General features: G+C 41.5%; 1 protein-coding gene across 3 annotated transcripts; it reads right to left on the bottom strand.

Moving 5' to 3' along the window:
- Positions 1–2652: 2652 nt before the first annotated feature.
- On the bottom strand, positions 2653–11650 carry LOC110501793 (basic leucine zipper and W2 domain-containing protein 1-A). 3 transcript variants are annotated; one of them, XM_021579625.2, is made up of 12 exons: positions 11501–11650; positions 8984–9058; positions 8723–8899; positions 7247–7341; positions 6967–7032; positions 6376–6511; positions 5742–5851; positions 5176–5346; positions 4711–4857; positions 4442–4580; positions 3544–3666; positions 2653–3341 (listed from the first exon to the last, which is right to left on the bottom strand). In XM_021579625.2, exons 2-12 carry the CDS (start codon positions 9045–9047, stop codon positions 3307–3309), a joined length of 1263 nt encoding a protein of 420 aa, XP_021435300.1. In that variant the 5' UTR covers positions 9048–9058; positions 11501–11650; the 3' UTR covers positions 2653–3306. The 3 variants fall into 3 exon arrangements, with proteins under 3 accessions (XP_021435300.1, XP_021435301.1, XP_021435302.1); XM_021579626.2 differs by having other exon boundaries at positions 11492–11564; XM_021579627.2 differs by lacking the exon at positions 8984–9058 and having other exon boundaries at positions 11501–11603.
- Between the last annotated feature and the right edge of the window lie 293 nt (positions 11651–11943).

Genomic DNA, 11943 nt, shown 5'->3' with positions numbered 1-11943 from the left:
ATAGTCTCTGCCTCAATCTCTGGATCGAGTTTTCCACAACAATATGAAATGGTGGAATCCATAGCTCTCTTCAAGTGATTTGTTGTCAATATCAAGTAGTATTGCATAGCTAGATGCCGTATTGTTGCATACACATCATGACTAGGAGAATCCTAGAAGCCTGGCAAGAACAAGGCTAAATGTCAAGCAATAAAGTGGGGTACACCGACATCCCCTGAGAATCCACTCATCAAGGCAACTCTGTCCCCCTCATCTCAGTCCCTTATTACTAGACAAAGAATGCCAAGAGTCAACAGGTGTTATCATCTAGTGACCATCTCGCAATGGAAAATAGATGCTCAAGTACTAAGAAACAAACGGCTCCTTTAGTTGACAGGGAAAACTTCTGCATGCAGGGCATATTCGGTAGCATGGCCTCTTCGCAACACCAAACACCTTTGGCTTACACTACTACCAGAGCATCTACTGACATACAGTGATGAGAGGGGAAGAGAGGAGGGGAGTGCACTGTGACAGCTTACCAAGACTGCGGCAGGCAGCAGCAGCAGCTTTACAGGCAGAGCAAAGTCCCACTGCCTTGGCGCTGCTTGTGTTGTTGGCAGTACAGAGAGGTGGGAGGACATCACAGCCATCAACAACATGGCTGCCTACTCAGCTACACACACACGCACACAAGCGCACACAAGCGCACACACACGGCTCTCAGAACTGTGCCTTCCCTGTACAGGCATGCCACTCTTCCCAAATGCAAACAACAAAGCTACGCTTCCTTAGGGTCAAAAATTAAAGTCTAATACTTCCTAGATTTGATTGCACTTTCAAGCTTTAGCCAATTTAATAGGTTTATTATGTTTCACTGGAGAGGACCACATTTTTAAGACATACTCATACTGCCATCTATTGGTGATTAGCAAAAATGTATTTAACGTTTCTGAACATGCAATGCTTTAACTATTGATTCAAAAGCAGTAGAACAAATCTGCTTTCCCCGATCTTTATTTTATTGTTGTAGCCTGTTTGTGGCTGAGGTGAAAGCATGCATGGGGCTTCAAACATACAATACCCTACTACAGTACATAAAAAACATGAAGTTGTTCTGTAGGCTGGAAAAACAAGTCAAGGATGGCCAGTTCCAGGTCCGCATGGTGAGAGGTTCCCTGCTTGTTCAATGCACCACAGAGTATACAGACTGTATTTGTTTAATTAATTCAGTCAATCAAAACCTGTAAGAGTAACTTTACTCAGTGACCCAGAATAAAGTTTCTTGCTAATTGAGATATCATGACAACCCCCCAGTCTGTTAACTGTCTTGCAATGGCCTCAACATTACCCACCATGCCAGGGGATTCATTAAAATATATGTGTTATTCTATCGAAATTGCTGTCATACGCAGATAAACTCATCCACAACATCTTCTCTCTGACTGACTACAGCAATGCGCTATTTGGGTGGCCCCCCAGCCAAATCACTAGAGGCTCCATTTAACGCAGAGCAGTGCTGCCAGGACCAAGAAGTCAGACCACATCGCCCGATCCTGGCCTAACTCCACTGGCTACCGGACAATTACAGGATGGACTCCAAAATCCTCATGCCTGTATGTAGCCTTAAATGGAAAGAGCCCCACCTACATAAGAGACCTCATCTCAAACAGCGAGCCACGTCAAAATCTTCGCTCCAGCCTCTCTCTAAAGCGCTAAGTCCCCAAGACACATCTCTGAACAATGGGTGACCGAGCCTACTACTCCCTTGACCCTTACCTGTGGAATGCTCTTCCTGACCACCTGACAGCCTCTCAATTACCCTGAACTTTTAAAACAGGCATTAAATCCCACTTCTACAGTCCCAATCAAAACAGTATTTAGCACCTAGCCCACTATTGCCATTTCCCCTGCCTTTATTGTATATAATTATTTATTTTTCCTCAGTAGAGCTTTGAGAACTAAAGAAAAGTGCTCCACTAAAAAAATGTATTTTGTTCTAAATTACTTGTTTTTCACTGCCTCGACCTCCTACAGTAGGTGATATTCAAGTGTTTATGTTGGGCTTTGAATTACTGTCTCACCCCCTTGTTTTCATCATGCTTGACTGAGCCATAATTGCCTTTTAAAGTGAGAGTTGGATCGTTGTTTGTACACCGTGAATAATGTTGCTCCTTGTGAACTTCAAGGTATGTAGTGCAATGTTAGTCTTTCCAGGTACTTTGGATTACATGTAGGTTAGGTTAATATTGCATGTGTATGAGCATGAATCATATGAAAGGGATGGGTAAGGGATCTGCACAAACCATCATTCTGTTTCGAACCAAACTCTGCACTGTAAATGTGTTTTGGTAAAATGTTGAGTGGAAATTGTTAAAAGTAGTCCTTGTGCATGCAGTGGTATGGTTTGTTTAACTTTGCAATCATTGGTTTTTGTTTGACAGACACATTTTAAAATGTGTGTGTCACAGTCACCATGGAATTGCCCATTATTAAAATAATTTACACTAACATAATCCATCCTTTCAAATCACTCATATTTCATACTTACATCAACAATATCTCTGAACCCCAACTTTCCATAACTGCTGTTGAGGGTCATTTCAGAAGCCTCGTGAGTAAATTACACTATTCAGAATGACACAATCTCAGAGTAATTACACCAACACTGAATACCAGTACTAAACTTTATTTTAAAAAGACTAATTGATAGTGTAAAGAAATTATAAAAACAACCAATATTAAATCTAATCTATATGAAATTGCTTTAAGGTGATAATGATAATTTTGCCATTTGATTTTGAAGATCACTTGAAGTATCAAAAACAAAATCATGTAAAATGATTTAATGAAACATTTAAATTCGGCCTTACTGTCATTAGCCCATACGTAAACGCATTGAATAACAGATTCACTACATGGAACAGATAGTGACCCCCCCCCCCCCCCCCCCCAGCTTAAACTGACAGGTTTCTATGGGGATTTTTTTTATTAATATGACAATTACATTTCTGCAGAGGTGCAGACATCGACCTTAGGGGGTTAAATGTGGCAACATGTCTTTCCCTTCAAATGAAGAATCATTAAGAATTTCAAGGGAGACTATTCATGATTCATGCTATCCACAAGTGTAAACTTTATTAGTTTTAGAATGAACAGAATGTAAAAGCCCTTACATCTATACATCATGGTTGGAGTGGAGGTAGAAAAAAGAAAAGGGGGGAGGGGACAAGCACTTCTGTAACAGAACATTCTACTGCTCCTGGTGCTACTGTACGTTATAAAAAATAAAAAAAATGACGCGCCTTGGATTTGGCTTGAGGTCCGTTAGTCAGCAGCCTCGTCCTCCTCGGACTCAGATTCTGGGAAAAAAAGATGAGATTCAAGTCAACTGCATGAACAGAATACGGTGCTATGGCGAATACAGACAAAACCACAGGGACTAGAGGATTTTTGAAGGTTTTTATACCCACATGAGCTAGTTGAATTCATTGATTTTCAGTGGCGCTGGATACGATTTCCTGCTAAATTACCTGACTAACGTAAAATGTAAGCCATGCTCACCTTCCTCTGCGTTCTTGAGCCACTCCACAAATTTTTTCATCTGTTCCAGGAACACACTCCTTCCTTTGGCAACATGGGCCTCTGTGTACCACTTAAGAATGGCCTCCTCACTCAAAACATCCGCTGGGAAAAATACATCAACATGAAAATTACAACTGCATGAATATGCAGTTAGAGCCACGACAAAGACAATTGTGCCAAAATACAAAGTGTTGATGTGAATCTGTTAGGCAACAGAAAAACATTCTCTCATGTCACTCACCTTGCATTCACACATTAACAGCAAAATCTGCTTCTTCAGCAAGTGAAAGCGTGCATGTGTCTCACCTCTCCCCCTCTTATATTTGAAAGAAGACACACCAATATAAAATGACCACTGTCCCTACAATATTTTCTGGTGGGTTCAGATGGGCTAGCCGGAATAGGAACATACTTTTAATGGTAGTTAATCCAGATCCCGCTTTGATAAGTGCAGCGGGAAGGTTTTGGTTGCTACTGTCTGAATCCAGGGTCATTCAGAAAGGATCATTGCTCAATGGATACAAGTATCCAAGGTCCCTCCCTCAGACATCCTCCTCCAATGAGCTTTGAAAGGGATTGAGGAAACAAGGACTAAGGTGGCAGACAACGCTATTCCCTGATCTCATTTACCTTTGTATAAGTAAGCCCTGTCCAAGCCAGAACAACCCATAAGGCTCAGGAGCCCTTCTCCTGTTTCTGTAGCATAAGGCAGCTCGATGAACAAACACACTCCCTGGACAGGAAGCTAGTCTGTTGCAGGTCCTTTCCCTCAATCCATCTTCTTAATGCTGAGTGCTAAGCAGAGAGGCATCGCTTTTACCAAAGATACTGGTAACTAACCCAAGATGTCAGCTGCTCCTTCTACCCGTGCGGTTACCTTTGTAGAGCAGCACCACAATCTTCTGGAAGGAGTTCATGAAGTGGATGTTGTCGTAGCAGTACTCCTGCATCTTCACGAGCAGCAGGATCTCAGAGGCTCCCTGGGATGTGAAAGCCTTCAACAAGGGGCTGTATTGCTGCAGAGAGGTGGAGAGAAAGGGGGTGTTTTGTTGAGTCATGAAAACTAGTGACAAAAAATGACACTCAATCCCGTCACAACGGTGAAAGTGACGGCTCTGTGAAATCAGTGTAAACCACCCAGCTCACCTTCAAGTGCTTGATGGCTTGTTCTGTGACCAGTTCCTCTTTCTTGTTCCACTCCACATAGCTCATAACACTGGTCCACACGATGCCAATCATGGTCTGCTCTGAGATGTTGTTCTTTTTCATTTCCTCCCTGGCTGACGCAATGATCTGGAGGGAAAGGATGACAGGAAAGTAGGTCAGTAAGTAAGGAACAACTGCTTCTGGTTATTGGGCATTTCATCTGCATCCCATGCTACCACAATTATCATAATCAAACAATGTCCTTCATCAACACAGACCAAGGCTGTGATCCGATTTTCTACCCCAAGTGTGCTCAAATTTACTCCTCATGCTAACACCAACCCAATGCTTCTAAATTCAGAAGGGAGAATGAGAGCAATTGCACCCTTTAAGAGTTAAGGGTAGGGAACTCAACCAGTGGAGTACTTCTCCAGCAATCAGCATAGACCCAGACTTTGGACTCACGTCTTTGAAAGGGTCCCCGCGTTCCATTTGTTCCTGGAGATCCTTCTGAAGTTCCTTACGGGACCCTATGGCCTGCTGGTTCCTGGCAAAGTCTGACAGCTCTTTGAGACCGGCGTCTGTGAAGTACTTAGAGAAATGCTCACAGCTCCGCTTGTTGGCAGGGAACAGCTCCTGCAAAACACAAGGTGGAGAAACAGGCTTTACATCACAGAATTAAATAGAACAAATACTATTACATTGTATCTTTATGACTAAGCACTGTCCAACTGAGAAGGCTTCCCCTTGGCTCTCTCTCAATTAATATTTCCTCAATTCCTTGCATACTCTCATAACTCCCCCTCAAAACCCATTGGAAAGATTGTCAAAGGGGATCGACCTTGGATCTTCTCCTTCAATACAGTTGAGGCGGTGAGGAGATAGACAAATTGAGATACAGCCCTCGTATTCCCAGGAGAGCTGCCCATTCTTAACTTCCCTGCTACACAATTATTGTATTACACTGACCAAAAGAAAACAAGTACGGTTTTGGATTGGACATCACCCACATGATTGGTGGTCTCACTCACCAAAAGTCTATTATCCATGCCAACCTTGCGGAGACTTCCTGCCACAGAGTTGATATCTTTCTCATGGATCCAGGATTTGAAAAGTTTCACAGCAAAGGCTGCAGAGACACCTGGGTAAAAAAATAAGGGTTAACCATATTTTAGGCCTAGTGCCTACCAGGTGAAAAGCCAAATACCACAGGACACGATTCTACAAGTCCGCCCTGTAAAAACAGAAATGAAGCAACTTCAGACACAAGGACTGTTGTATGAGACAAAACCATAATTATGCCCTTCGTAAATTCACATGTTACAGTGAACGTACGCAACGTTTAATTTAAGTAATAAAGTAACTGGAGATGCACTTGTAAGTATACAGGCTGGTTTTCCAGACAGATTCAATCTAGTCCTAGATTTAAAAAAAATAATGATCAATGGAGAATCTATTGAAAGTCATTTTTTGTTCAGGACCAGGCTTAAAGCGATGGACTCTGTGTTCAGTATGAAGTTAGTTAAGAGGTAGTTTCAAGAACCAATCAGAAACATAATGGAATCCATGAGTTCACCAGACTCTGGGTAAGTAGATAAAATCTCATACTATCCCTTTAATGTTTGTAGCAGAAGCCTGCCCTATTGAGCTGGCACTGCTGCACACCTTCTTTGACGAGGTTCTCATTGTAGAGGCTGTTGAGGATAGAGGCTGAGATGTTGCCATTGGCCAGCAGGATGCCAGTCAACATGGCCAGCTTGTTGCGCTCAGATTCAGTGAATCCCTTCAGGAATAGCAGCAACTGCACAGGAGAGAAGAACAAGAGGGAAACTCAAACACTGAAACTTAGGATGGAATACAATAGAATGCTGGTATAAGAACAGAATGCAATTCTAACCCATCCTTAGCAAACTTAAATTGCATATTCGCCAAAGACAGGAGTATACGGTTTAGATAGAATGCAGCACTTTGGACTGGATAACATTATTGAACATAAGAACATATTGAAAGAATTGCATATTCTATAATGATGCCAGGATCAATAATGTTATCCATTCTGACATCTATCAAGACTGCATCTCAAATAGCACCCTATTCCCTTTACAGTGCACTCATTTTTACCAGCACCCTATGGATGTAATTTGGGAAATATCAATGAATTGAATAACTGGTTTACGGTTGAATGATCCAACAGATAAGAGAGTAAGTCACATCTTGAACAACGTTGCTCAAGACGACAATCAACAATGCCTTCACCTTCTTGATCTCCTCTTCAAACCCTTTCTCCAGGTACTTGTAACGCCTGATAAGCTTGTTGAAAACCTAGGTATCGGATGGGAAAATTAAATCAGATCTCTAAAAAAAACAGCCCAATGTCAATCAAAACTGTAGCATACTTATCATAATCAACCTTTTCTGTCAGTAAAAAGGGAAAGGGGTTTGAAGCACCACTACTAATACTGCTAGTAAGTCAAGGTATTATCATATTCAGCTCTTTATTATTAAACCAAAAACAAACACTATTGCACAAGTGTACCTGAGCATATGCTTGCATGGTCTCCAGGTCTTCTTGTGCTGTAAACAGACAGAACTCCGTACGGGTCAAGTCATCTGACAAGGTACCACCAGGGGCTGAACAAGAATAAAAAGGGGACGTTATTATACAGACTGTCACACACATTTATTCATTCTATCACCAGAATTATATTATTTTCCCGGCATTCTATTCTTTCCCATCCTTAAACCAACATTCTATCTAGAGGTCGACCGATTAATCGGAATGGCCGATTAATTAGAGCCGATTTCAAGTTTTCATAACAAATCTGAAATAATTTTTGGGGGGGCCGATTTAAATATTTTTTTTATACCTTTATTTAACTAGGGAAGTCAGTTAAGAACACATTCTTATTTTCAATGACTGCCTAGGAACGGTTAACTAGAGTTAACTAGTCCATTGCAATAACGACCTGCCTCTCTCTCGTTGCACACCTGTTACGCAAATGCAGTAAACCAAGGTAAGTTGCTAGCTAGCATTAAACTTATCTGATAAAAAAAACAATCAATCATAATCACTAGTTAACTACACATGGTTGATGATATTACTAGATATTATCTAGCGTGTCTTGCATTGCATATAATCTGACTGAGCATACAAGTATCTGACTGAGCGGTGGTAGGCAGAAGCAGGCGCGTAAACATTCATTCAAACAGCACTTCCGTGCGTTTTGCCAGCAGCACTACGTTGTGCGTCAAGCATTGCGCTGTTTATGACTTCAAGCCTATAAACTCCCGAGATGAGGCTGGTGTAACCGAAGTGAAATGGCTAGCTAGTTAGCGCGCGCTAATAGCATTTCAAACGCCACTCGCTCTGGACTTGGGGTGGTTGTTTCCCTTACTCTGCATGGGTAACACTGCTTCAATGGTGGCTGTTGTCGTTGTGTTGCTGGTTCGAGCCCAGGGAGGAGCGAGGAGAGGAACAGAAGCTATACTGTTACACTGGCAATACTAAAGTGCCTATAAGAACATCCAATAGTCAAAGGTTAATGAAATACAAATGGTATAGAGGGAAATAGTCCTATAATTCCTATAATAACTACAGCCTAAAACTTCTTACCTGGGAATATTGAAGACTCATGTTAAAAGGAACCACCAGTTTTCATATGTTCTCATGTTCTGAGCAAGGAACTGAAACGTTAGCTTTCTTACATTGCACATATTGCACTTTTACTTTCTGCTCCAACACTTTGCATTATTTAAACCAAATTGAACGTTTCATTATTTACTTGAGGCTAAATTGATTTTATTGGTGTATTATGTTAAGTTAAAATAAGTGTTCATTCAGTATTGTTGTAATTGTCATTATTACAAATGAACAATACATTTTTTAACATTTCTTTTAATTTTTAAAATGTATCGGCTTTTTTGGTCCTCCAATAATCGGTATCTGTATTGAAAAATCATAATCGGTCGACCTCTAATTATATCCTTTCCCAGCATTCTATTCCATCCTTACCCAGCATTCCGCCAGCCACCAGGATGTCGAAGAGCGTCTCAGCATAGCGGCGGTAGTCAAGCTTGGCACCAGAGGCATCAAGAAATTTCGCAACAGCGTCCAGATCACTGCCAGTTTGGTTCAAACCTTGTACAATGGTTTCCTGAAACTGAGTAGGGTCAAACACCTTCTTTTCATCTGTTGAAAGATCAATGCATTCATTAGAGACAAATCATAACAGCAATTGACCAGCAATGATATCAATATTCAGTTTACACCCACCTCTCTTCCTAGTTTTAAAACGCTGGCCTGTAAGCGTTGGCTTCTGAATCTTTTGATTACTCATAAAAAGACACCCTGAATGAGACAGAGAGAAGATTATACTATAGCTGAAAGATTAGCTAATGTTTGATGCTTTACTTAGCCAGCAGATCCAATCCGCTTGCTTACAGCTGTACTAGGGTCGGACAGCATTCATGTGTATTTAAGACACCACGGAGCCGGCACAAGACATGGCTTGGGAAAAGTACCTCAATCCATTGATGAGAAATGTTTTGTACTCCGAATTGTCTGTTACATCTGAAGGATTGCTATGTTTTTCAGGAAAACTATCATTTTTGGCCCGAATCTAGGTAGCAGAGCCACAGGAGCCATTTTGGAATCAGCTCAGTTGTTGTTCAACGGGATGTGCCATTTCATAATGGCTGCTGTTGTTACTGCTAGCTAAAGGAGGACAAAAATGTCAGTTTACTTGTAAACAAAGTCGTTCAATCTTCTCTGTGTAACAGTTGTGATTATGGGACCAGGGGCAAAAGGCGGTGCGCTCCGGTACAGCGTCCATGCAAAATAAATAGTGGGGGTACGCTGTCCCGGTAAAACGTTAGCCTATAACAATTAATACATTTCCAAAAACTATAGGCTATTACACAATTATTTAACATCACTGCATGTCAGCCACATGAACATTTCCGAATTGACTGGAGACCAAATTGCGCTGTGGTTCGAGGAGAACACTTACATTTTGTCAGTGGGAGATGAGTGGCCGAGACGCTCGCGGACAAGGCAGAGGTGAGTGGCCAAGACCGAGGAGTACATGGACAACAGTGGATGCATCAATTCAGGCTACAAGTGTAGGCCTAATGACAATCACAGAATATCATTACAATACACGTAGGTGTTTTGTAACAGATGTCTCTTCCCAGTCTTCAAATCGCAGGGGCACAGTTTGTATTTGAATGCTGAAATTATTTTGTGAGTGGACAAATATGTGCGGGTAGCCTACAGGAGCATCTTTGTTTGGCAATCAGATGAAAACATCATGACTGGTTGTGTTTATGCCGCATTAAAAAGGCATAGGTGACGTGTCCATAAGACTAGGGGAAACTTTCCCTAAAGTATATTGAATTAAATTTCCAAAAGTATATAGCCTAATTAGCTTACTCCTGTCTATACAGAAATAAATACAATAATTCAAAATAGGATACAACAGAAATCATGATTTGGCCACAGAATATCATTAACTTAAAAAACACGCGGATTGTTTTACATTGGGGTCTCCCGAGTGGCCCAGCAGTCTAAGGCACCACATCTCAGTGCTAAAGGCTTAACTACAAACACCATGGTTCGATTCCAGGCTGTATCACAACCAGACATGATTGGGAGTCCCATAGGGCGGTGCACAATTGGCCCAGCGTCATTCGGGTTTGGCCGGTGAAGGCCATCATTGTAAATAAGAATGTTCTTAACTGACTTGCCTAATTAAATAAAGGTTACATTTACATCACAGCCTACAGTCGGAAGGGCCTGCAATTTTGGCAGCACAAGCTGCAATTACCAAACAGATGATTGTTTAAGTGCGACTGCCAGTGAAAAGCAAAGAGACCCAGCCAGGGATATCGCAATATTTAAAAATAGAATCACAGAAAAAACTTTGGAAAGAAAATGGCTATTGCTATAAAGAGATGACAACAAAAAGACTCCAATCTGTCTTAAAGTTATTACATTTCTTAATTGTGCGAACAGTAGCCCATCTTATCTTCCTTCACCCGCGGAGAACATTGGAACACTGGCGAGTGTGCATATTCACTGTCTTTGGGTCTGTGGCATTTATTGTTTTTGGACAATAATTTCCTCCTCCAGATTAGGTGGATCTCATATTGTATTTGGTTCTCCCCTTTTCGTTGGCAAATTACATGGATCAGACAACAGTTGTTATTGATATGTTTGCCAGTGTCAGCAGAGTAGGCTACCTTGTAATTTTTGTAGTATGGAAGAAAAAAAAGCATGTTTGCACTTGAGTGTCCCACACCGGTAAGAAAGTATATCTACTTCCCCACTGCATTCGGTGTAGATCCATGGATTGAGGTACGTTTTACATGCCATATCTCGCCTGCTCCTGCCGTGTCTTAGACACAGGAATGCTTTCCGACCCTAGTTAACTGAATGAAAGGGGGTCGGATCTGCTGGCTATGCGTTACCTAGCTAAAGGCCCGTCGGCTGGCTAACACACCGGCCTCGGAGACGCAATCCATGCATGGCCAGTTAGCTAGCTAGTTAGTTACTGACGAATTGAACTGCAAATCAACAATTACTGAATATCTGCAAGACGAACTAGCAAACTACTGCTGTGAAGACATAGCTAACTACAATGCAGGCATGATTGACAGAGTTAAATAGCTAACTAGCTAGCATAATTGCTAAAGTTAGCAAACTTGCGTAGGCGTCAAATAACTTTATTGATTTAGCTAGCTACTACTATCGTCAGCATACCAGACATACAAGTTAACTTACACTACTTACCGAAATCAAAGTTATCCTCAAAAACAGTCGAAGAAACACGAAATACTGCGACACAACTGAACAGGCCAGACCAAAAAACTCAGTGAAAAGTGAAGGGTGTATTACGTCTGTGCAAGCTTGATATGACGTAGACATTATGCAGCGCTCGTACTTCTTCTTCTTTGGTGGGGTTTATCGGCGGTTGGCATCCAACGTCATGGTGTATTACCGCCACCTACTTTACTGGAGTGTGGGCCAGAGACGGAGAAACTAAATCCTACCTGTCAACCCCGTTGCTCTTAAAAAAGTTAACAAAATATTTGAGACTATATCTAATGACGTTCTACTCAATATACTCTTTAAACTAATGTCCTGTATCCCTTTCTCCCTCATACTAGATCTCATCCTCCCTCTTTCCCTCCAATAATGTCCACACTGTATCAATACATGCTCCACTGTCTCTG

The sequence above is a fragment of the Oncorhynchus mykiss genome, chromosome 22 (assembly GCF_013265735.2).
Source record: "Oncorhynchus mykiss isolate Arlee chromosome 22, USDA_OmykA_1.1, whole genome shotgun sequence".
Taxonomy (NCBI): Eukaryota; Metazoa; Chordata; class Actinopteri; order Salmoniformes; family Salmonidae; genus Oncorhynchus; species Oncorhynchus mykiss.
Note: the sequence above shows the minus strand (reverse complement) of the source record. Positions and strands in the feature narration are given on the sequence as shown.

Bases quoted from the DNA above. Each gene is read 5' to 3' on its own strand.
- LOC110501793 (XM_021579625.2), bottom strand. From the start codon at position 9,047: ATGAGTAATCAAAAGATTCAGAAGCCAACGCTTACAGGCCAGCGTTTT. The intron at 7,342-8,722 runs GTAAGGATGGAA...ATTCTTGTTCAG, and splicing joins GGTGGCTGGCGGAATGCTGG to CCCCTGGTGGTACCTTGTCA. The intron at 6,512-6,966 runs GTGAAGGCATTG...TCTCCTGTGCAG, and splicing joins TTGAAGAGGAGATCAAGAAG to TTGCTGCTATTCCTGAAGGG.